At 41.8% G+C, this 25,659-nt stretch overlaps 1 protein-coding gene across 7 annotated transcripts in view; it reads left to right on the plus strand.

The window, feature by feature from the left end:
* CDKL5 (cyclin dependent kinase like 5) overlaps window positions 1-25,659 on the plus strand; it is a 200,817-nt gene that overhangs the window by 142,936 nt on the left and 32,222 nt on the right. For all 7 annotated transcript variants that reach the window (XM_039484233.1, XM_039484282.1, XM_039484275.1 and 4 more), the window contains 3 exons: window positions 5,680-5,770; window positions 16,483-16,672; window positions 25,437-25,517. In XM_039484233.1, the coding sequence (XP_039340167.1) occupies window positions 5,680-5,770; window positions 16,483-16,672; window positions 25,437-25,517 (362 nt within the window). The remainder of the gene's footprint in view (window positions 1-5,679; window positions 5,771-16,482; window positions 16,673-25,436; window positions 25,518-25,659) is intronic.

Consider the following 25,659-nt stretch of genomic DNA (forward strand, 5'->3'; position numbering starts at 1 on the left):
AAATGGGTCACGTGGCTAAATCAGGCATCTGGGGTTATAAAAGAGATGTCTGCAGAGAGCCAGAAGAGGCCTTGGGTCCTCCACAGAGAGACTTCAGATAGGGAGTGGCCGCTTGATAGGGATCAGAATGATGGTGCGAGCAGCCCTACGCAAAGGCTCTTCTTAGCTCCTAGGGACAGGGCCTGAGCTGTTCTGAGACCCAACAAGGCTGTTCCAACCAACAAGGCTGAAGTGTAGGAACATTTGGCTGAAGGAAAAGCCAGGGAGGTTTAGGGAGTTTTGTTTTCCCATTTGAATTTTGTGAGTAAACCAGATCTGTAGAGGTGTTGTTGCACACATGAAAGCCGTTGTGAATTACTGAGGAGTCCAAGAGGGGAAATTGGAGCAGCGGCTAGCGTGAGCCAAGACTGGATAGGCAACAGACACTATATGTTCCAACAAATTATGAGCCCAGAAATCTTCAGTCAAAATTGAAGGGTCTCAATTAAGCTCAGTTTACTTTACACCAAAAAGAAATTCATAGCCTTGAAAGGATGGGACAGTTTTGTAGGGAAATGAAAATCCAAGCAAATGTGTTCATATTTTGGTTGATAGCTTTGCCACTAAGTGACTGATAATGATGAAGCCTGGCTTGTCTGAAGCAATTATGTTACTTCATATAGTCTGTAAGCACAGTGATTGATTTTATTCCCCATAAGCAGGGCCAACTCTGGCTTTTTTGCTGCCCCAAGCAAAAAAAAAGGGGGGGGTGGTGGTGGCCGGAGCGGCAAAGCGGGGGGGGAGAGGGAGAACCTGCGGCATAGCCGGAGCAGCAAAGCAGGGGAAAAAAAATAACCCCCCGAGGCTGGAGCAGCAAAGCAGGGGGAAAAAAACAAAACAAAAAAACCCTACAGGGCAGCCGGAGCCAGGGTGCAGGGGGACTCCCTGTGCTGCAGTGTGCGCGCCTGGTCTAATGGGGGGGAGGGGGGAAGAGAGAGAAGGGGAACGGCCAGGGCTTCAGCGGGGCGCTGGCTCCACGGCCCCGACCACCGCACTGCCTGCCAGGAGGGCTCTGCGACGCTTCTGTCGGCTGGGAGGGAAGGACACGGGCTGCCCTGCCGAGTTCGCTGCAGGGCGCTCCCCCCTCCACGCCCTACAGGGCGGCCGGATCAGGGAACCAAAATAAAGAGAACCTGCTGTGCTGCCCTAATATTGGGCGGAATGCTGCCCTGTAGAATCTGCCGCCCTAAGCACGAGCTTGCTTGGCTGGTGCTTGGAGCCGGCCCTGCCCATAAGTAGTGGCCAGACTTTCCCTACATTAAGTAAAAAAGAAAGCCATACCATAATGCACCTACAGTACCTAATACCTTTCATGCTAACTCTTTTTTTTATTTATATAGGTTAACATGCTTGGAATTTTGTTTTATATTTCAGGTTTGGTTGAACTGAAATCACAAAGGAAAGCTTATTTGATTTTGCTTAATTTTGAATTATTGTAGCTTCACTCAGTTTTACTACAAAGTGACAGTGTTAGACTAGGATCAGGGTAGTCAACACATGGACTGCAAGCCAAATCTGGGCAACCAGATGCTTTTGAACAGACCCCAACATCTTTTTATTTACTTATTATTATTATTATCATTATTACTGTTGTTTGTTTTTAGTACTATCTCTGGAGTCTGGATCTTGACTGTGTCTTGGCCAAGAAATTTTGACCTTGACCAAAAAATTTAATTACCCCTGGACTAGATTAACCCATTACTTAATACAACCAATTTCAGTAAGCACGCTTTTATTGCACTTTGTAACCATATAGGTTTCAAGCACATATTGTCCTTCTTTGTCTAGACTAGAATTTAAAGGTGTGATGTTAGATAATACATGCAAATTAATACATAGTAAATATCTAGTGTAGACAAAGCTAAACTGGTCTAGTTAAAGTCTTGTCTACGCTAGACATTTTCAACATATTAATTAGCATATGTTAGCTAACATGTGCCAACATCACACCTTAAATCTTAGCGTAGGCAAAGCCATTGAGAAATGGATAATTAAGATAGTATCTTTTACTGTGAGGTTTTTTAAAGATGGAATTGAGAATATTGAGTCTGGCATGTAAACTATTCATGCCTAAATAGAATTGAATGACAATTATTCCCCTGCACACTGGTAAACACTGGTAATGCTATGTATGAATGGAAACATGGATCATGTAGGATAAAGGGACTGATACAAAAGTGATTAAAATAATAGGTGCCAGGGGCTGGTCCTATTACTTTGTCCAGAAGATGCTTGGTACACTAATCAGAAAAGTGTGGCCAGAGAGAACCACAACTGCATTAGCACACGTGTTCACAAATCCCTGCACGCTGCAAAAATAATAGTCATAGCATATCCTGCCTTCTTTTTCACTAAGGGGGGGAGTGGGGTGAGGACAGAACAGGAATGTTATGTTAATTGTACGCAGATGTTTTGTGGAGTGATGGTTGACTCCTTTATTAAAATGCTGTGAATACCATACCACCTGTGTCACACTACTGAACAAGCTGTCATACGTCAGCATGCTTATGCACCACGTGATGGCCAATACCATGCAGATATTAGGAGACTGTTAGGACAAGTGGCTCTGGCAATGGGGTGGAAATTCTATCAACACAGCTGATGTACCAATTGGAATGCCAAAGTGCTTCCAGCAATAGTCTGTTGCAATCAGTCTACATTCAGTACTGTTCCCTTCTTCATTCCTGTTGGCAGAAACTACTCCCACACAACACATCCAGACAACTATTACACGCAAGCCTAATATTACACACCACCATATGTACAGAACACAGTACCGTGAATTTGTAGAGATGTGTGAGAAGCCACTGGGACAAGAGAAGTGATGTGTTGGTAGATCTTCAGCAACATAATGAGATCATATAGTTTTGTCCTGTTGTCACTGTGTTGGGGCATGCTGTCACTTAAACATCTGCACTGTGGCAGGTACATGAACTTTTTGTTAGCATTTCTTGCTTTCATGTGTGGAATACACTGCTACTTGTGGTGTAATTGTGTGCTAAAGCACTTGGATGCAGTTTTCAGAAAGAGGGTGCAGAAGTGTGCTAGATGCTTTTGTATAGCCCTAAATTTACAAGAAAAAATTACAAAGCAAGTAAAAGACAAAGCCCTTGCCACAAAAATGTTATCAAAATCTTAATTGTGATAAAAGTTAGGGTAACTAGCAAGGGCGGGGTGAGGGCAAGGGTGGTGGTAGAATTACTTTAATAGTTAAACTTTGAAACAACCACACATCTGTTGCCAATTGAGGCCACTTTACAATATAGGCAGTGGGGTACCTCTTAGAAAGGTATCAAGCAGTCAAGGATTTTGTAAGACATCATCCAGTGTAATATGATAGAATCAAGTTGCCATCAAGTGGATTCTCACATAAGCAGTGTACTTATTAAGCCTATAGTATTAATTTTCCTTTCCCATTGCTGTACCATGTCAAAGCTGAGCATTTTTAAAGTCAGTTGCTTATTTTCCTCAGGATTGCATTAGCTGATGATCGATATTCAATGTTTCCAGGCGTCCCTGATTGTGACCAAGTTCCCTTTCAGTTCCTGCAGGCTGGCTTGGGTGGAAGACCCTTCCTTGACTATGATTTGTTGATTTTTTTTTTTCATTCTTTTGCTGTATCAGGATTGTGTTCCTGTCAAACAACCAGCACCCAGCCTGGGGCTGAAAGGAATTTTCTTCTCTTGCTTCTCTTTTCCAAGCATATAATGAAAGGTTTTTCATTTACATGATTAAAATGATGGGCCATGTCACCTTTGACTGAGGCCAGTACTGTCTGTGTATTTATGCAGTTATACATATTTATTTAATTTAGGTTTAGAAAATGACCCAATTCCAACTCTAAGTACATAGACAATAATATAAAAAACTTTCAAAAGTATAAATGAATCCTATATCAATAACAAATTTATCATCCACTCAATCCAACAGAGTAGTAATAATTTCTGCCACCCATCTTCTATTCAAAGATCTATGAGAATGGGTGGAACTTAGTATGTCCTGGAGGACCATGGATTTGAGCTCTGCCAGACTAAGCTGTGAAATGAGATCTGCATCCAGAATAAAGATCACGGCCTTTGCAAACAGAGAAACGGGAGGTAGGGGGGAAGAAGGAGAAAGCGTTGCTGCCGCCACCTGAGCATTCAAAAGCAGAGAGAGAGAGAGCAGTTACTGAGTCCAAAAGTGAAACTCTGCTCTGAGGCTCTCCTGGATTCCAGAGTTTTTATTCTTTCTTCCTCATTTACAAACCAATGGAAGAACTCTGTGGTTTGATTTCAGTGGGCTGTCTCTCAGGCCCTAAAGCCATATCCCAGGAGGAGAGAGTTATGAATATTTTGCCTCTGCATTTCAGTTTGAATGACATAACTAGACTCAAATTTACTCGCTGGTAAGGAGTTCCACATGTGGAGTGTAGTTGCTGAGATCTGTCTGGCCCCAGTCCTGCCTGATTGATTTAGCAATGACAGCATGCTTGGCACTTTATAAAAATGGTGACGGTATATGCCCTAAAGTGTTTATTATTGGCTTTACCAGCTGCAGTTTCCCTGTGATATTCAGCTGACTTGGTGGGTTGTGGACGGGTAACAATATTTAAAAATTCAAAATTATTCCTTGTTTTGGATTTTCTAGTATGACGTCCTCTTTGTCATGCGTCTGATGAAGTGGGTATTCACCCAAGAAAGCTTATGCTCCAATACATCTGTTAGTCTATAAGGTGCCACAGGACTCTTTGTTGCTTTTTACATTCTCTTTGTGTCTGTTTTGGAAACTCTTGCTTACAGGTACCATCTTTGTATAGTTGCAAATATATAGCACGTTGTTGGTGCTAAACAAACACTAATGGCCTCTGAGAGACTCTGATCCTAATCCATTAAGAGCCTTGTATTAAATTTGGTTCTCAAGCAGATAGGAAGCCAATGTTGTGTGCTGAGCATCATATGAAGTGTTTGTCCTGGCCTTTGATGGCTGCTGCATACTATAGGGTTTGTAATTTTTGGGTGGTGGTTATATTCAACCCAGTAAATTGTAGTAGTCTAACATGAAGGTGACCAATGCATGAATTTGTGTGGCAAGATTCTCATGTGAAAGGAGTAGATGGAGTCGTTTGGGCAGTCAAAGACAGAAGACCTTCCTTACTGTATTAGTAATCTGTGTGTCTAGAAGCAGTGAGAACTACTTATTGGTGAGCCCACTACTCACTGAGTATGTTAGAACTCTAACTTTCTTCTACAGATACATATCTTTTCCTGCTGCATATGGGATTCCACAATGAGACTTAGTATCTAAGTTTGAATGTAGCTAGTGCAACCTCCTGAGAGGCTGTTTAACCAATCCAACAATGTTCCATGCTGCTGAAAACCCAAAAGCATAGACCTCTGTGGGACAGATGCTAGTTGAACTTGTCAGTGAAGCAGAAACACGCGTTTTCACCAATACATGAACACAGGCATATGTTTAAGAAGCAATAGGATAACAATGAAATATGTAATACTAATCAGTTACACTTAATACTTATTTAAGGCATTCGTTTTAAATCAGATGATATAAAAATTGATTTGACCTTTTAATACAATAATCAATAGTAGTATGTAAATCTTCATTTAGGTGGAGACATAATCTTTTGTATTATCTCTTTTGCAGGCTTTGCTCGGAATCTGTCAGAAGGAAGCAATGCAAACTATACAGAATATGTGGCCACCAGGTGGTACCGTTCACCTGAACTCTTGCTTGGGTAAGTACACTTTCCAGAAGTAACAGCTCTGAGTTCTAAATCTTGTATGATCCAGTGCATTTACTCAAGTACTTTTGTGAGGATCAACCATTGGATATGGTAGTTGGTTAATAAATTGATTTAATTATGTCGCATTAATTACTTTGGATTATACTTCTTGTAAGGTGGCTTGATGCTATGATAAGATAGCATATTTTGAACAAATTGCTAGCTTGATTCAGGTTTACATATTAGTAAATTATCATAACTATGTTTTAAACCATCTCTTTATTTTTTAAAAAAAGGTATTTAGTGCTTGTGAAAAGTGCTGGATTAACAGACCTGGAGTGTGAAATGTTTTGTTAGCCACAGAATGGATACAGCAGACAGTGCTCCATGCTGCACTGCAAACACTCCTCACCCTTAGAGGGATCCCACCACTCTGGCTTGAGAGTGCACTTCAGTCTCCATTTCATCTTTGCCAGCTCTGCAGAGATGGCTAATAAGCAAGGTGTCAGTTTTAAGGATGTCTTTTTGTTGGCCAGGAGGACATATGTCCATGTGGCAAGCCATCGGTTCATTTCACATAAGGTTCTGTAATGTGATGTGAAAGAGTTAATATGGGCCTGAGAGGTCAATTAACCTGCCTGCTCTCATCTGAAAGATGGGCCAGGATTAATTAGAAATAGCTAGGGGAGACCAGGGCTTGTTTCAATAAAGAGCACATCTGGGGAGAGGAATCCTAGAGGGCACTCCTCCACTCCTCTGTTGTGAGAAGCAGCCTGAAGGAAGGCTGAGAAGGAAAAATGGAAACCAGACAAGCTTCTCCAGGGGTGAGCTGGAGACTGAGCTGGAGCCTGCCTGAGCCCCTGAATAAGGAGAGGAGTGGACCAACCCCTGTATTGTGGGGTAGATTAAGGCACAGAAAGACAGTCTAATGCAGCAGAGACCTGCCTGTGACAAGGTGGCTGCCAGCTGAGCCTAGCTGAGCTGTAGGTTTGGTTTTTGTATATGTTACTGTAGAACTTTAGCAAAGGACTCTCTGGCCCCAGAAGAGGCCAGATTCTACCAATTGGTCTGGCCTGAGGGTCAGAACACTGCTATGGCAGAACAGGTCAAAAGACAGTGGAGAACACTGAGGCAAAAGTTGCTGCCTCATCACAGCCAGTCAGGAGGCCTATTGAGGCAGCAACTTTGCCACAGGCACTGAGCAGCCAGAGCGCAGGTAATAGTTCTTCTTTGAGTTGTTTACACATGTATTCAGCTCAGGTGCATGCAACCGGAGCTGGCAAGTTTTCTGTAGCAGCACCTATTGGGCAGCACGCATGCCCTATGCCTCCTTGTGGCCTCACCCAACCTCCCTCAGTTCCATCTCACCACCTGTGGCCTGAGTTGAAGCTCCCGGTCCGGTTTAACTCGTGGTTACTATTCAATTAGCAATTATTTCCTATATTTGCTTTTGCAGTTCGTTCTTTATAGTTATAGTTTAGCAGTAGTACCCACTAGTTAGTATTAGTTTAACTAGTATTAGGAGAGAAATCAATGGCATGCCTTCACCAGGCTTCAAACATTATTTGTTGTGTGGGGTAGCTATCCCAATCAGTGATACCCAAGTGAGCTACCTCTTATGCCTTGGTGATGGGCATATCAAAGAGAGGTGCGGTATTTGTTTTTGTTTTAAAAAAACCCAGCTCTCTAGAGAGACTCACTTCAAGTAGCACCTCATGGAGTAGGTGGCATGATCTACTTCGGCACCGGGGCCTTCAGCATCCAGCCCCACAACCAGCCTCTGAGGTAGCAATGATCTTGGACAGGCCCTTGAACTCAGACTCATCTTCTCCTGTATGGACTTTCTATGAACGAGAACCCATAAAAACAGACAGGAACCATTCCAAGTCCAAAATAGTCCCCTCTACATCAAGAGGGGACTCCAAACATCAGGGTCATTCTCCTGGTGCCCAGGGTAGAGTGAGGCCTTCATCCCATGGCTCCCTGATACCATGATGGGATGCTACTAGTGCCACTAATTCTGATTAAATTCTTCCCCTCAGCTGATCTGGCTCATAATTGTTTTCAGCTTTGTGAAATTGGCCCTATTAAAGCACCAAATAAATAAATATATATATATATATATATATATAAACAGTCTGGACTTTATTCTGCTTGCACATTATAAGTCATGATCATTTGTATCTAAACTACCTTTAATTTTCAGTTCTGTGGGCAATTCATTTTTATTTGTTAAGACAAGGTCTAATAAAGAATTCCCCTATTTTGGCTGCAACACTTTCTGAGCTAGGAAATTGGCACCTGTAATGTTCAGAAATTCCAAGTCTGGTTTAGAACTGGCAGCATGAGATCACCAGTATCTGTCATGCAGATTGAAGTCCCCCATGATCTCACAGCTTTTTTCCCTACACACTGCAGGTAGGTGTGTAAGGCATCAATCATCCTCTTCCCTAGTGTGATTTGGAGGTCTATAGCAGACACCTACTAGTACCCCATCTTGTACTTTATCTGTTAGGACATTGATCCATAAGCATTCAAGATCATTTTCTTCTGAGTTATCAGTGACCCGGAAACATGTAATGCAATTTTTTACATAGAATGCTACTCCCCAGCCCCTTTTATCCATTCAATCCTTCTTAATCAGGTTATAACCATTGATTGTAATGTTTCAATCATAGGAATCATCCCACCAGGTTTCAGTAATAGCCACCAAATTGGATTTATGCTCATAAATTCCTCTTGTTTGTTACTCAGGCAATTAAAGAATTCCTTCTCTTCATGTCCTTTGGTTCCTTGATTAAGTTTCTTCTGAACATCTCAGTATTGTTCTGAGTGATCATATCTTCTTTCTTTTTACCCTCCACTTTTGCCATTAGTTTAACACCCTCCTGACTACTCCAGCCAACCTGTCCCCAAGGAGATTGGTTCCCCTTCTACAGAGTTGGAGGCCATCTAAACTATACAGCCCTCTCTCCGAATAGATGGACCAATTTCCACAAAGTGAAAACCCTCCACCAGTTAGGTTCACTTCCAGAATCTTCTGCCGTCTGTCTTGCTTTGCTCGTGAGGTAGGAAGGATCTCAGAGAAGATGACTTGGATATTCATGTGGCAGTGCTACCAAGCCACAGGAAGTTCCAGAGATTTGTTGTTTGGACTCAATGTTATCCATACAGGGTGCTTCTCTTCAGAATGGCCTTGGCCTTACATGTATTTACCAAGTGGTGTCTGCCCACGTGGGGAGGAAAGGGATTCACATCTTCCCTTACACAGATGGTTGGTTAGTTTGGGACAAATCAGAAACCAGAGCTCTCAATCACATTCAAGTCATCCCCCATCTCTTTGATCATCTGGGTCTCGCTAAATAGAGAAAATCCATGTTACTTCAGACACAAATCATGTTAATTGGGGTCCTACTTAATTCTACAAAATCAATGGCCTTTTTTCCTCAAGAGACGTTTCAAGTAATTCATCAACTCTGACCCTTAAATTCCACCTAACCACTATTGTCTGGATATGTTTGAGACTCTTGGGCCACATGGCTTAATCTGCTTACGTACTACTACATGGAAGGCTGCATGTGCACATTCTCCATGGTTGGCTAAAGTCTATTGACCAAATTTCCATTTGCTAGACAAGTTGGCCAGGGTTCCCCCAATTGTTCTGAGATCCGTGGAATGGTGGCAGGATCATAACAATGTTTGCAGAAGCATTCCCTTCCCCCCCCATCCCCAGTGATGACCATAGTTATGGGTGCTTCAAAGTCAGGTTGGGAGGCATATTTGGAATCTTTGCAAGTCCAGGAGATATGGACAGAATGAGAGGCACCTCTGAACATCAACATGCTTGAGCTCTGAGCAGTTTTCAGTACCTACCATGCCTTCCTTCCCCAGGTCCGAGGTCTGTCTGGATTCTCATGGACAATAGGACCATGATGTATTATGTGAACAGACAAGGAAGGACTCGGTCCAATCAACTCTGACAAAAGATGATGAAGCTGTGGTACTTTTGCATTGGGGAAAGTATCTCCCCTATGGCTACTACTCACTGGGCTATCAGAATCATTTGGCCAGTCATCTCAGCAGATTCCTTTACTGCAGTGTTTCCCAAACTTGGGATGCCACTTGTGTAGGGAAAGCCCCTTGCAGGCTGGGCTGGTTTGTTTGCCTGCCGTCTGCAGGTCCGGCCGATCGCGGCTCCCACTGGCCGCGGTTCGCTGCTCCAGGCCAATGGGAGCTGCGGGAAGCGGCAGCCAGTAAGTCCCTCAGCCTGTGCCACTTCCAGCAGCTCCCATTGGCCTGGAGCAGTGAACCGTGGCCAGTGGGAGCCGCGATCGGCCAGACCTGTGGATGGGGCAGGTAAACAAACCAGCCTAGCCCACCAGAGGCTTTCCCTACACAAGCGGCATCCCAAGTTTGGAGAACGCTGCTTTACTACAATCACGAGTGGTTCCTCAACAGTAGAGTATAGAGGATCATTTTCAGACTCGGGGTTATCCCATCATTCGATTCAAAAAGAAATGCCATCGGTTTTGTTCTCGGGCAGGTCTCAGTCTGGATTCAACAGCTGATGCTTTCTTGCTGAAGTGTGTCCCGGACCTCATGTATGTGTTTCGTCAGGTCATTCTCAAGTTGAAGCAGGATCAAGCCAGGATAATACTCATTGCTTTGGGTTGGCTGAGACAGTGCTGGTTTTTAGACCTCCACAACCTCGGTCTAATCTCTGCCACCTGTACCAGACCTGTTGTTGCAACTTCACATTTGGATTTGGCACTTGATCCCAAGCAGCCTGAGCCTGTGACATGGCTGTTGAATGGCTAGATCAAATAAATCAGTCTTCTTTGAGTGTAGTCCAACATGTCCTGCTTAGTAGTGGAAGGCAATCTACAAAATCCACTTACTTGGCTAAATATAAGAGATTTTCAGTTTAGTCAACTGGCAGAAGTTTTCAGCCATTGTTTGCTAAAATTCAGGACATTGTGGAGTACTTACTGCGTCTTCAGTTGAGATAGCCGATCATCTTCCAATGGATAGAAAGTCAGTATTTTTTAATCCAATTGTAGTTAGATTTCTCAAAGGTATTATTTGTCTCTAATGCCCCTTTAAAAAATGTAGTTCCTGTTTTGGACTTAACCACAGTGCTGGCAGCCATTTCAGCCTTTAGCTCAGTGGTTTTCAACCTTTTTTCATTTGCGGATCCCTAAAAATTTCAAATGGAGGTGCAGACCCCTTTGGAAATCTTAGACATAGTCTGCGGACCCCCAGGGGTCCACGGACCACAGATTGAAAGCCACTGCTCTAGCTCACCTTTCTCAGAGGATTGCTTTTCTTGTTGCACTATTATCAGCCAGAACAGTGGGAGAACACATACTGATGGCAGGCCCTCCATACATGCAATTAATCAAAGATAAAGTGCCCTTAAGATCACATGCAAAGATTTTGTATGAAAGTGGGCTCCATACATACCTTTATTCAACATTATACTATCACAGCTGCTTCCATATCTGATGCAAGCTTTGGAAAAATTGTTTTGCAGTTGCTGTTCAGGTAGACTCTGAACTTCTTGGTAGTCACTGAATCATGGGCAGTTGGGTGAATGCGCCTTTAGATGCTCAAATACAGTCGTGATGCATTCTCTAGAAAACCCCATATTTAAAAAGGAAAAAGAAATCTTAGGTATCTATTGCAGTCTTTCCTTTACCATCAGTTTCTGCTGAAAGTTTCCTATATTTAAGGTGAATAAAGCACATTAGTATGATCAAATTATGCTATTATCTATATGTGCTGTATGTTCTACAAGTACAGAGATTTGGTCACTATAGGGTCTGATTCTGGGAGTTGCTGAGCATGCACAACTCTCAATAAGCTAAATGAGAGTTGCAAGTATTCAGCACCACTAAAACACAGATCATCTTATTGGAAACATTTGCTGAATGTTTATAAGTAGATAGTAGAAATTTCTTGTATATGTCAAAATTGAAACAAAGTCATTACCCTTTTAATAAATTCATCCCACTATTTCCAGAGCTGGGCTGACATCATTACTATAGGACTTCTGTTACTGGTGCACAATGACAGTGGCATAATAAATCATTTTATGCACAATGGTTGTCATTAAACAAAACTAGAGAAATACCAGTTTGTCAGCTCGTAGAGATACATTATCAAGATTCTATGAAAGTGCAGCGTGTAATAAAAAGTTACAAAAGAGAATAAACAGTGGCTTTTTAGTTATATAACATGAGGACTTGTTTTTTAATAAGTCTTTGTATATTTGTAAGTAGGCTCATAAAGGAAGAGAGTAATGAAGTGTAACTTTTGACAGTAATATACTGTGCATTCTTAATGTAAATTGACCCTTAATTTTCAAAAGTGTTCTGCTATCACAGGAAAATACAGCATAAAGCCTTGGTGCTCAATATAAACATAAACTTTGAATTAGCTTGTACAGAAGAGAGTATCGATTACAAATGTGTTTGACACTGTGATGTCTTTAGCTATGCTGATACTTCATTTTAAAGTTAGGTTTTTATTGGATGCAATGTAACGTGTTCCTCTGCAGCCATATTCTGTGCAGCAATAGTAAATATTTGTACACTTGAAAACGGTGGAGAATATTATAATTTTAAAGAGGCTTATGTGTTCATTTAATCTGTGTGTATAAAAAGTGAAAGTACTTAACGTTTTCATAAGGGGAAGGAAACATTATTGTACAGTATCCAATTATTAATACATTATCAAAATCTACTTACTTTAAAGAGCTTCAGGTCACTTTTAGTGAAGTACATTGTACCTTTTGGGGGTTATAAATTATTGACAAATACTAGTATGTTTAAAGACATACCATCCTGAGAGACCAATTGAATTAGTGTCTGGAAGCATAGTCTGCATTCTGTGCAGTGAGGGACTGCTATACTTCCTTTTTATTCACTGTGGGTAGACCTGTTGGTCTATGTAATGTGTAGGAGTTCTTTCTCTTATACAGGCTTACCATGCCTACATTGTTTCCTCTGTTCTGCAGTTTGAGGAGGCAGGACCTCACCTGTCAGTCAGCAGGTGGAGACTTGACCTATGCTTTTGGAAAATGTCTCAGTTTAATCTGCTGCTTTGCTGCAGATGGGCAGTTCTTCAATCCTTTTGACCTACAGCACACAATGAAAAATCTATTAAACTGCCAGTCTGGGTCCAGAATTTTTCTTCCCGTCGCTCCTGTTTGCAAGGAAGATAAATTGTTACTGACTTACAGGGGGTTTCATTTTCCAGCTGTAGAGGAATCTTGCTCCATAACATGAAGCAGCCTTCCCTACTCCTTCCCTAGCCTAAGGCTTCACATGGGGGACCAGCCTACCGAGGAAAAGCCCCGGGAGAAAAGATGCTTGTTGTGCTCATTTACCCTACAACATTGCGAAACAGGAGAGTTGTACAGTTTTTGCTCTCAGAAGTTGCTCTGCTCCAGGAACTCCACAGCTGCCATATGCCCCCTATGGCAGTGGGTCTCAAACTTTTGTACTGGTGACCCCTTTCACATAGCAAGCCTCTGAGTGCAACCCCCCCTTACAAATTAAAAACACTTTTTAATATATTTAACACCATTATAAATGCAGGAGGAGAAGAGGGGTTTGGGGTGGAGGCTAACCCCCAGTTTGAGAACCCCTGCCCTACGGGAACCAACAGGAGAAGCTTCTTATCTTTGGAACCTGTACCTAGCAATGTGATGCAGATTATAGTGGGGACAAGAGCACTAGCCCTCCTTTGGCTCCCACCCTTCTCCCAGTCTGAATATACTAGCAGCATCACAAAAACAAATGGCATTGAGAAATTTCAGCATCAGGTCTGGGGAGCAGTGATGCATGGGAAGTGTCTCTGCTAGATCAGCAAGAGTAATAAGTGGCCCAGGCAGCTCCAGTAGCTCCATGTATTAAATTTCCAGTAGCACCAAGCCCCGCCAGCACCAGAGACTAGATACCAGCAGAGCCATCCCTCCTGGGCCTTTAAGGATCTTCATCATGGCTCTGCCTTGCCATCCTTGGGCTGCTGCCAACACTCTTCTCCAGCTGGGATAAGTAATTTTTCTTAGTGATACTTCCCTCTCCCCCTAAGTGAAAGCATCACAGTGTCTCATGGCAACTTCTGGTAGGCAACCAGTCCATGCACCTTTGGCTTCCTACTTCATCTTTTCTAGCTCCCCACCCTTGGAGCAGGCTGGGCTCAGTGGGCCTGTTCTCAAGCAAGGCTTCCCTGTGGGACCTGCCCAGGTGGAATCAGGTTATCTCACTCCAGTGTCTCAGGGCCCAAGCTGTCTATGCAAGTAACCCTTTTGAGCCCTCCCCTCACAAAGTGCACCAGAATGAAGTAAATGACTCAGAGCAGCCCATAATGTATGATTCACTCATCAAAGTCAGGAAGAACAAAACATCCATATTGGGTCAGACCAGTGGTCTAGCTAGCTCAGTATCCTGTCAGTGGACAGTGCCAGATGCGTCAGAGGAAGGAACAGAACAGGACAATTTTGAATGAGCCACACTCTGTCATCTAGTCCCAACTTCTGGAAGTTGGCGGTTTAGCAACACCTGGAGCATAGGTGTGCATCCCTGACCACCTTAGCAAATAGTCATTGATGGACCTGTCTTCCAGGAACGTAATTGTTTTTTTTTTGAACCCAGGTATACTTTTGGCCTTCACAACATCCCCTGGCAATGGGTTCCACTGGTTGGCTGTGTTTTATGTGAAGTACTTTCTTTTGTTGGTTTTAAAGCTGCTGCCTATAAATTTCATTCAGTGACTTCTTGTTCTTGTGTTATGTGAGAGAGTAAATAACACTTTTTTTTCCTCCACACCATTCGTGATTTTATAGATCTCTATCATATCACCTCTTAGTCATCTCTTCTAAGATGATCAGTCCCAGTCTTCTTAATGTCTCCTCATATGGAAACGGTTCCATGCCCCTATTATTTTTTGTTGCCCTTCTCTATACCTTTTCCAGTTCTAATGTATCTTGTTTGAGATGAGGTGACCAGAACTGCAGGCAGTATTCAAGGTGTGGGTGTACCATGAATTTATATAGTTGCATTATATTTTCTGTTTTCCTAATTGTTCCTAACATTGTTAGCTTTTTTCCACTGCTGCTGCATGTTGAGCAGATGTTTTAAGAGAGCAATGATTCCGAAATCTTTCTTGAGTGCTAGGACCTAATTTAGAACCCATCATTTTGTATGAATAATTGGGATTATTTTTTCCACTGTGCATTACTTTGTACTTAACAGCATTGACATTCATATGCCATTTTGTCACCTCGTCACCCAGCTTAGTGAAATCCCTTTGTAACTCTTCACAGTCAGATTTGGACTTAACTATCTTGAGTAATTTTGTATTACCTGCAGATGTTGCCACCTCACTGTTCACTCTCTTTTCCAGATCATTTAGCACTGGTCCCAGTGCAGATCCTTGGGAAACACTGCTATTTACTTCTCTATATTGTGAAAACTGACCATTTAATTCTATCCTTTGGTTCCTGTCCTTTAACCAGTTACTGATCCATGAGAAAAGGGAGCAGATTTAGAACAGAAACTGTCAAGGCTCCCAATTCTTAATGACTTCTCAACCGAGAGACAGTCAAGCTAGTCAAGTATAAGATGCCCTTTAAAACAGAATGTGAGCGCTCAGATTCCAGTGCTGAAAAGGAAAAGAGATGACAAAGTAATCTTTCTCAGTTCTGCCTTTATACCAAACATATGTTATTTCAGTGATCTCAGGAGAGTTCTCGTTACAGCCTGCTCAAAACATAAATATCCAAAAGAGAGTTCGTCACATGCTGTATGTCCACAAAGCAATTAAAATCCACCTTGCATGAATTCAAGTACACAGAAAATGAGTCGTTTTGTTTGTTTTGTATCACCAGCACTAACAGGCCAAAAAAAATCTAAAGGGGTTGCTAGATTTCGGAAGTATTGAATTGAAGTAGTAGGTGATACGAAGGACCAAATTCTTAGAAGGAAGATCAAAGACCATCAGATAAGGGATTACCTACATCCAGTGCTGAAAAGTCTTGTCCTCTGAAGAGATCTGCCAGGCAGCAACTTGGTCATCTGCTTGTATGTTTACCAGACATGTATATTAGACTAATGTGCCTTTCTGGAGAGTCCTGTATGCTATGCTACCTGAAATGTTTTCTTAACCATTTTTTTTCAACTTTGAAATAGTTATTGGAGGATTCCTTTTGGGAGTCATTGATATTAAAATTCTTTTGTTGAAGTGCTGAGCCTGGATAAGAGAGAAATTTGATACTTGATAATTTCTGTTCTCTGAGTAGCCAGTTTCACCATTCTCACTCACATTTTTCCACAGAATAAGATGAAAAAAAAAGATTCAATTATATTATATTCAGCTATGCTCTGTAGGCAGGAAAAATCAAGAGAAGTTTGTGTTAGCTTAACTTTGAACATTAGTGTAATGTCTGTTTTTCTGCTTTGAAAATGTTCTTTATTGGTGAGTTTTCCAGAAAAGAAATGAAAGTCCTCAAGGGTAATTTACAAATCTGGTCTTGCCTTCTCAAACTGCAGTACAGTTAGAGAACCCACTCTGTAAATGGAGAGCCTAGAGAAGCAAGTATCAAATTTATTTTCACTGCTACAAGCTTAATGTAGACAAAGTTAGTTAATAAATGCAAATAGATTGTCAAGAAGATATTTTGTTGATTTAGTGTGAACATTATTGTACTTGCTTTCCAGAGCCCCCTATGGGAAGTCTGTGGATATGTGGTCTGTAGGCTGCATTCTTGGGGAACTTAGTGATGGGCAGCCACTATTTCCTGGAGAAAGTGAAATTGACCAGCTTTTTACAATTCAGAAGGTGCTAGGACCACTTCCATCAGAGCAGATGAAGCTTTTCTACAGCAATCCTCGTTTCCATGGGCTGCGGGTAAGGGAGACTGACCAAAAACCTTTTCTTACAGTCTTCTGTTGATGTGGTATTTAAACTATTATCTAGTAGAAAATAAACGTTTTAGACCTTTTTCCCTCAGGTTTTATATATTCTCTTATTTTTTCTGAGCACTTCCATCTAAAAAGGTAAGAGAGAGGTTTAGATTGTGAGGTCATGGATTCATAAATAAAATTGTATTATGGTTACGCTGTTGCATGTGTAGATGTGTCCATTATCACTTAAAAATATTTACATCATTGCTATGACTTTTTTGGCAGGTTAGAGTGTACACTCCAGTTAAGCATTTGTTTAGACTAGGAGACTGAATTTATCTCTAACTCAGACAGTCGGTTCTCTACATGGCAAGATCCCAAAATTGTTTTATATTTGCAGTTACTGTGTTATCTCCAGCAGCTCGTGTCTAGAGGTCTTGTTTGTGGTTTATTACAATTTAGTTTTGGTTGTCTTGACAGCTGCTGCCATTTTGTCAATTTAATATTATTCAGAATGATGAATTTCTGCTCTAATCTGAAGTATTACACATGTTATCACAAAGGTAATACATTAGAAGTTTTCCACAGTGTAAAGTGCTATCCTGCTTCACCTCAGTTCCAGCCATCCAACATAAACTTTGTTGGATTAATGCATTGTAAAATGTTACAATGAGGAATGGAATAAAGTATATTCATTTTGTAGATTTAAAAACTCAAAATTCAGAAAGATGGTATGATGTTAGTAGAGGAGTACTTGTGGCACCTTAGAGACTAACACATTTATTTGAGCATAAGCTTTTGTGGGCTAAAACCCACTTCATCGGATGCATGCAGTGGAAAATACAGTAGTACTCTAACGAGAGTGATCAATTAAGGTGAGCTATTACCAGCAGAGGAGAGAGAAACTTTTTGTAGTGGTAATCAAAATGGTCCATTTGCAGCGGTTGACAAGAAGTTGTGAGGAACAGTGGGGTGGGGGGAAATAAACATGGGGAAATAGTTTTTTACTTTGCGTAATGACCCATCCACTCATCCATCGTTAGTGTGTGTATGGTAACACCCATTGTGTGTGTGTGTCTTCCTACTGTATTTTCCACTGCATGCATCCGATGAAGTGGGCTGTAGCCCACGAAAGCTTATGCTCAAATACATTTGTTAGTCTCTAAGGTGCCACAAGTACTTCTGTTCTTTTTGCGGATACAGACTAACATGGCTGCTACTCTGAAACCTATGATGTTAGTGCAATTAGCATAGGGCTGGGTGTCATGAGGGCCTATGTCATAATCCTGGGCCAGTGATTTACTGGTTGTTCTTGGGCAAGTAACTGCCTCTTTATCCCTGTTTGTTAAATTGGAAGAATAATACTTACTCACCTACCAAATAGGGGTCATGTGAGAATTAATGAGGTAATATCTGTACAGTGCTTTGAGCATGCAAAGTTCTGTAAAAATGTTGATTATTATATTTAGTAATTCAGACATGGGAAGGTTAGATAGTCAAGAGAGCTGGAGTAGCTCTTTCCTGAGTGGGATGTTGACATCTTTTCTAACAACAACTCCAAGTCTCCTTCACCAACTCCATGTTTTATTGTATTCCTCCAGCAGGCCACAGCCTGTAGTGTTGTTTACATATATTTACAATCTATAGGCAGCTTCCCCACTTGCTTCTAAGGAAGGGAACGGTACTAGCAGCATCTAGTCCTGTGTACGTTAGCTGTCCTTCAGGCTCCCTGCTCCTTATCCACACTTCCTTCCTTTCTGTTTTATATAATCCTAGCTGCTGGGGTTGCATCCCCCTTAATTACCCCTCAGCTCTAGCTCTGCTGGTTGGCATTAGAGTGACAGGGTGCTGAGATAGCTCCTGGCTCCAGACACCCTATTATATCTGGGCCTCGAGGAGCAATGGGTGGCCTGTCTACCACCCTGCTCGAGGAAGAAGACAGCTGTTGCATCTTAAAGACCCCAGGAAAGCAGCACAGGGAGCAGAAACAAGTCAAAGCCCACCCTAAAGATGTTAACGAACATCCCAAGATCTAAACAGAAACAGATCCCAAGATCTAAAGCAGAAAACCGGGTTGGCAGTGTAGGGCTCTGTAAACATCATCACATAAGTAGGTTGAGGTACATGCAGGTGATAGAATTAGAAAAATCTCTAATGGGAAATAGAAGGTGACACAGAATCTAGAAACTCTCACAGCTCTGACAACATACATCTCTCTAGTGGCTTCTTATTCAAGAGGCTACTAGATGTCAGTTATTCCGTTTGAAGACAGGAGTACTCTACACCTGGACTCTCCTTTTAAACAAGTTCTTGGAGAGTAGAGTCTGAATGAAATTCAGTCTGTTCGAAAAATGCTCCTTTTTGGCAAAATGGTGGCCCCTTTTGGAGTTCCTCTTGCATCTTGTTAGATTAATGCATTGTAGCCAGGGCTATAGGTCATCTAAGGTGTTCTCTGAGATCACATAGCAGACTTTCTATAAAAATGTAACCCTGTCACTGATAGTAGGCAACCACCAGTCTCGAAAGACGATGTAAGCGCCAGAGCAGTTCAGTTACTGTGGGTTATGTTGCAGTATCACAGTGCCAGACTAGCGCATGAGGTCTGCTGTGGTTTCCTATTTGTTCTCTTCACTTTCCTCTCCTCTCTTCAACCTCTTTGATTCCCTAGTGTAGTGTAGCCCTTCAGTGTGGCCTGTTGCTAGCTGCATCTGCCCAGTTTGTGGTATCAATGCTGAAAAGTTTTCAAGTCCCTCTTCAGCCTTAGTCTCAATTGGCCCGGTGGCCTTGGAGCATCTGCAGGTTCTCCATACATGAGATCCTTTGGAATGCATCCATTGTTCATCCAGTACAGGTGATCAAGCCAGGCAGATGGACAAACCTATCGGTGGTAAACCACTGTAAAATGAAGAAAATACAAATAACTTAAAGATTAGTAGTATTGCGACTGCGAAGATAGTGAACATGTTCTTTTTATTTTCCCTCAAAGTTCATATCATAATGCAATTTGTGAACAATTAATGCTAGTGGAGACAAAGAAGAAACAAGGTAGGTTCTCTTCTATACGCTCAGAATTGCTGATCTCAAATGGAAAAATATTTATAAATTGTCTTTGGATAAAATTGAATTATTTTTAAAAATCTGATACTAATATTTACAGTAAGGAAGCTTTACTAGCGCTCTAGATGTAAGTGAGGGTTGAAGAGTGCATATGAGAAGGTAGTACTTAAAAGTAGCTTTACAAGACTTCCTGCTCAGAGGCTGCTCATACCAAGCACCCAGGGTTAGATTCACAAAAAGGACATGGGCTCCTAACTGCCACTTTAGGTGCCCAGATCTGAGAATCAGGCCCCACTGACATTCACAAAACCCCTGCTTAGCAGTCTCTGGGCCCCGGAGGCATCTAAAATCACTCGGTGCCTAAATTTTTGCAGTAACAGTTCTCTAGGCATCTATGTTTTTGCCTATGAGAATGCACATTGCATCCCCCCTGCCAGGCATCCAGACACTTAAATCCCAAGGCTTGCACAAGGTGATGCACAAACTGAAAGCAGATGAGAATTTCTCCACTTAACTTGCCTGTGGGGTCTGATCTCATAAGCTTCATCACACCCAAGTTTCTTTGTTAATCTAGCCCATAGTTCTCTAGGTCTTTCACTTTTTTGCAGTGACAACTGTGCTGTATTCTAAAATGTTCATCTGTTTTTGTATTTTGCCTTTACTTTTTTGTTGTTGTAGCTTGTTAGGAGATGCATCTTAATCTGTTAACTTAATTTTGTTTCTTTCTGGTATTTTCAAGTTATTTCAGCTCATTAAAATATATTTCAACATTTTATATAAGCATACATTAATCATTGATGTTTTTTGGCAGGTACAGAAAAAGTGTGAGTGGCAAAGAACACCATGTATTCCATATTCACAGGATTTTTACTTTAATGCAGTTGCTCAAGCATTGGTAGAAAACATTTATGACGTAGTTTATGGCAGGTTAAGCTCACAATTACTGCTCATGCTAATGGAGACTTAATGCAAAACTTCCTGCACACTACTTTGGAAATTGTTCAACTATATTCAGCTGATAACAGAATATCTGTGTTTACTTTTACGAAATCCACATAGCTTTGAAAACTTACCGAGATGTGTATACAGTACTTACTGAACCATCACACTGTTCATAGGTTCATTATGTAATTTTGAAAATGTCCTATTTGTACCTCCTTCCCCACCAAGACAAAAAAAGGGATTTCTGCCTCAAAGTTCACTATATGAAAGACCATGTTTCCCATATCGGAACTGAACCCTGACCCCGAGGTAGCAGATTCAGAGTCCATGAGGAGCATCCCTCCCACTGCCCATGATTCAAAGTGCAAGTCTGATGCGAAAGGTCACCCTTCACCCTTACCACTAGCTTCCTTGAAGGGCTCTAAGCATTCTGTTGCTGACAAGTAAGTGCTCTAAGTCTTATTCTCCTTTTAAAAAAAAAAAAAAATCAGGAAGTCTGGTACCAGTTCAAGCCATGACAAATCTAGGTACTCACTAGCTCTTGTATGAGGCAGCACTTTTGATTCCACCTGTTGAGACCAGTGTCTTCCCCCTTACCAGGTCCCTCTTCATCATTCCAGCCGATCAAGTCTATCTCAATACCAATGGACAAATATTTACCCTTTCAGTGCTCTCTATCTGCAGCCCTTCTTGTTGGCAAGAAGGTCCCTATGTCTCCCCACAACTGGTTCTGCTTAAAGCAACTTTGGTGTCTTTGAAATCACTAATGCACTCAGCACCTGTTATGCCAGCATTGGTCACTTTGTCTGCATTCCATCCACCTCGACCCTCAGTTTTGTTGGATCTCGAGGAGTCTCCATTACACAGACCACCTCAAATCCCAGTGGGGACCACTCCTCTCTATTCTGTAGAAATCTACATTTCTTCTTTGGACTCTGACAGGGAGGAATCTGAATCACCTTCAAGGCCTCTTAGATTATTTTATAGATCTCCTACCAGGGTCAAGGGAACTGAGGGACCAAGACTGGTTTCTTTATACTGGCTGGCTCCAGCATGTTGTCCCCCACCATGCATGACTTGAACAGTGCAATATCCTCCATGGCCTTATTGGTCTTGGACTATCCCACATGCCTTTTTGGGTGGTTACAGATGAAGCAAGATCAGAGAGCAATATTAACAATAATAATAAATAATAAAGTGGCCAATCTTAATGATCTAGAAAAGCCCAAATTACATATCCGACTGATGCAGATAGAGGTTCTGAACATATTGGGTGGACTATGCTATCTGAGGTGCTATCTAGTCATTATGACTGAGAAAACCTTTCTTGACAACTTTGCTAGGTCGTGGTGTACATAAACCAATTTATTTTGCCATCTTCTCAGTGTAAAAAGTCCAGGGATGTAACTCTTTCTTGCTGTGATGGGGTGGACGAGGCCCAACGGCCCCCTGATGGAGGCCTCAGCGTTCTGCCATATCCATCTCAGGAAAGGAGGAGTGAAGAAGTCCAAGTGGCCTACAGTGGTTGTGAGGAAGCAACCAGTCAAAGGAGCAGCTGGAACAGCCAATCATGGGTCAGGAGGGCCCTGTGAAAAGGAGCTGCAGAACAAAGCGGTGGTTAGTTGCTGCTTGGAGCTGGAGAAGAAAGGACTGCATGCCTGGGTGGAAGAGCAGCAGGACTATGGACAGCTAAGTCTGCTTTCAGGATCTGCGGGAGCAAGAGGTGTTCCTGGCTGTCAGTTAGGACTAAGCCAAAGAGAGTCTGTGGGAAGGGACCAGAGGAGTAATGAAGGAGCTCCTGGCTGTCTGCAGGGACTGAGTAGGGACTGAGCCTGGGGAGGGCCACAGGAAGATAGTATCTCCAGGGAGAAAGTGCTAGGGATACAGCCCCATAGTAGGGCTGGCTGGACTGGTTTAAAGACCATGGACACACCCAACCGGGCGGTAGGGAGCGCTTGCAAGAGGTGGGTGCCGACCCTGTTACACTTGTCTATAAATATCCCATTTTATACATTTCTGACTGTGCCGCTACTGATATTGAAGGATAGCTTTAGCTCAATCAAAATTAAAGGTTATCAGTCATGGCTTTTTGAGTTCTCCAGAAATTTAAGAGCACTTCAAAAAGGGTGTGTGGAGGGAAATGTTTTTAATCTTTTTTTTTTACTGTTTTCTGCTCATTTTCATGTCCAGCCAAAGAGTTCTTAAGAGGGCCATTCTTGAGTCTTTACACATGCTGAATATTTTTTATATCTGAGAGATGAAATTATTTTTAACCAATGTGGCAAAGTTCCTCCTCTCCTCTAGTAGGTCCTGCGCTTATTGGCGGATTTCTTCCCCTCAGTGGTTTTCCCCTTGGATGAAACCCATAGACTGGATCAACTACTCCTATGTCTGATTAGGAGTAGCGGGGCTAGGGGGGAACCCAGGCCCGCCCTCTACTCCGTGTTCCAGCCCAGGGCCCTGTGAATTGCAGCAGTCTCTATAGTGCTACTTGTAACCACTGCTTGACCGCTACAGCTCCCTGGGCTACTTCCCCATAGCCTCCTTCAAACACCTTCTTTATCCTCACCACAGGATCCTCCTGGTGTCTGATGCTGCTTGATTGTATGGTGTTTTCCTCAATCCTCCAGTAGTACCCCCTCTCAGTTCTTAGTTCCCTGTGTCTCTTGCTCCCAGCTCCTCATGCGCACTTCTTTCCTCTGGCTCCTCCTCCCCAGACTGGCGTGAGCTCCCCTTTTTATACCAGGTGCCTTGATTAGCCTGTCCTGATTGGCTGCAGGTGCTCCAATCAATGTAGCTCTCCGGTGCCTTCTAGAAAGTTCTTAATTGGCCCCAGGTGCCTTGATTAGCCTGGAGCAACTGCCATTTTGGTTCCCATGGTACTAGGGATTTGCTTAGCCTGGAGCTAACATACCTGCTCCTCAGTACTTTCCTGTAGCCATCCGGCCTTGCTCCATCACACCAAGTACCAAATAACGCTCAGTAAGGTGGCCTGTATTATTGGTAATGATTATGTAAATACTGAGGTGCAGAAGTTCAATCATCTAGATCATTTTGGGGGGATACCACTAGGGATAAACATCCCATCTTTCATAGCATCAACTTAGTTCACTGGTGCTCAACTAGTTTTAGCTACTTGACCGCTGCCTTTTCCCTTTTCTTTGCATTTTTCCCACCTCATCCACGCAACTCTTGTCTACTCAAGCTTTCATCATCAATCAGTGAAGACAAGAAATCATGTGTGGTGTTGGTTACATATTGGTTTTTATTTTTAGTACTGGGAATGTTTCAAGTTAAGTAAATTATTCCTGGAAACTCCTGTCCTCCCAGTAATGAAACTCCATACAATTAACATTACCTATTTAGAAGAGTCACTTTCACACTCTCGCATACTATGTCACAACAAGAAAATAACTTTAAAAGTTTTTTGAAACAATCAAAATGTAACCAGTATTCTCTGTGTGAACACTTGTTATTTATCAGATATAATTTTCACACTTCTGGAAAAGAAGTTGAACCTGCAAAAGTTAGCCCAGAGTCTCCTGAGAATTGCCAGGAATTGAGTTTTAGAAAATTAGTTGTGCACATTTTGAAAATCCAAGAAGCATAACCCTAATACCAGGAAAAGATCTTATCCAGAATACTGTAACTTTCATGAAAATTACACCCCTTCTGTTAATTTACCATTTCTGTGTTCATTTTCAGGTCTAACTAAATGCCTCCCATTGGTGAGGTTCACTTTTTAAAATTGTTATTGTTATAGCCCTTTCTTGGATGATGCAATCATATTTTTCACCTCTGTGTTCCCTACGCTGTCATAAAAACCTATAAGGTCCCACTTTCACATTCCAGATAACAGTGATGAGCCTCATATGAGAACCTGTACTTTGCTTTCCCCATCTTCAAAGCATCCATGTGTCTCTTGTCCATTTTTCTGGATAATGGGGGCTGGGCTTGGACACAGCCTTTGATTGACTTTGGCAAGAGCCTAATAGACAAAATTCCCTCAGGGTCTGTGTTTACTGCATCTATATAGTAGCCAACTCTAGCACCAACTAGAATTAAGGGAGTGATATTGAGTCTTAACACATTACTATATGGGAAATTATGCAACCAGTAGCCTGCTGAGATCCAACAAAATTAGTTCCAGAAGGTTCTTTCTAGACTTAATACTTGAAAAGAAAATTGGTTGTTCTAGGTGATCTTTTTCCCCCCAAAATTTCCAAGTAATCTGTTTAATCCTTTATTAATTAATTCAGTACCATTCATGCTCAAAATGAGATTATTTTCAGGTCAATTTTAGAACATTTTGGAATAAAACCTATGTTCAGCTTTCTTGTACTTCTCCCATTATTAGCTTGTTTATACCTTCCATATTTCTATGAATCGTAATACCAGCAACAGTCATTTTGTATATCTAACTGGATTATTTTAGTCATTGATGAGAACATCTGGTTGAATATCTTGTTCATCAAGGATACCTTCCCTTGCTCTGTTTGATTGAATGGACTGTTGTGTATATATGGTATATCAACAGAAAACTGTCTGTTTAATGCTATTGTGTGGTGTTTCAGGTACCACTGTGTCCACTTTAACACACCTATTATTTCATATGGTACCCCTTTTACTTCCTACTCTTGCTACTACCTACTCTCTTTTGGTGTCTACTGGTCTGACAGAATAAGCACTGTCTAAGCCACTTCCCTTTATATAAATGTTGTGGTGATTTACAGACACCGTACATTTATGCTATATTCTTATTTTTACAGTTCCCAGCAGTCAACCATCCTCAATCTTTGGAGAGGAGATATTTAGGAATTTTAAGTGGTGTTTTGCTTGACCTTATGAAGGTAGGAAAAGCTGCATTATTTGTTTGTATATATTATATAGGGGAAGTTCGCAGTGACCACTACATTTATATTTCCCAATACATTCCCTTTTTAAAAAAGAATCTTCTGAACTTGTTCTGATAAACTTTAACAACCTCAGTTG

The sequence above is a fragment of the Mauremys reevesii genome, linkage group 1, assembly GCF_016161935.1.
Source record: "Mauremys reevesii isolate NIE-2019 linkage group 1, ASM1616193v1, whole genome shotgun sequence".
In the NCBI taxonomy this organism is placed as follows: domain Eukaryota; kingdom Metazoa; phylum Chordata; order Testudines; family Geoemydidae; genus Mauremys; species Mauremys reevesii.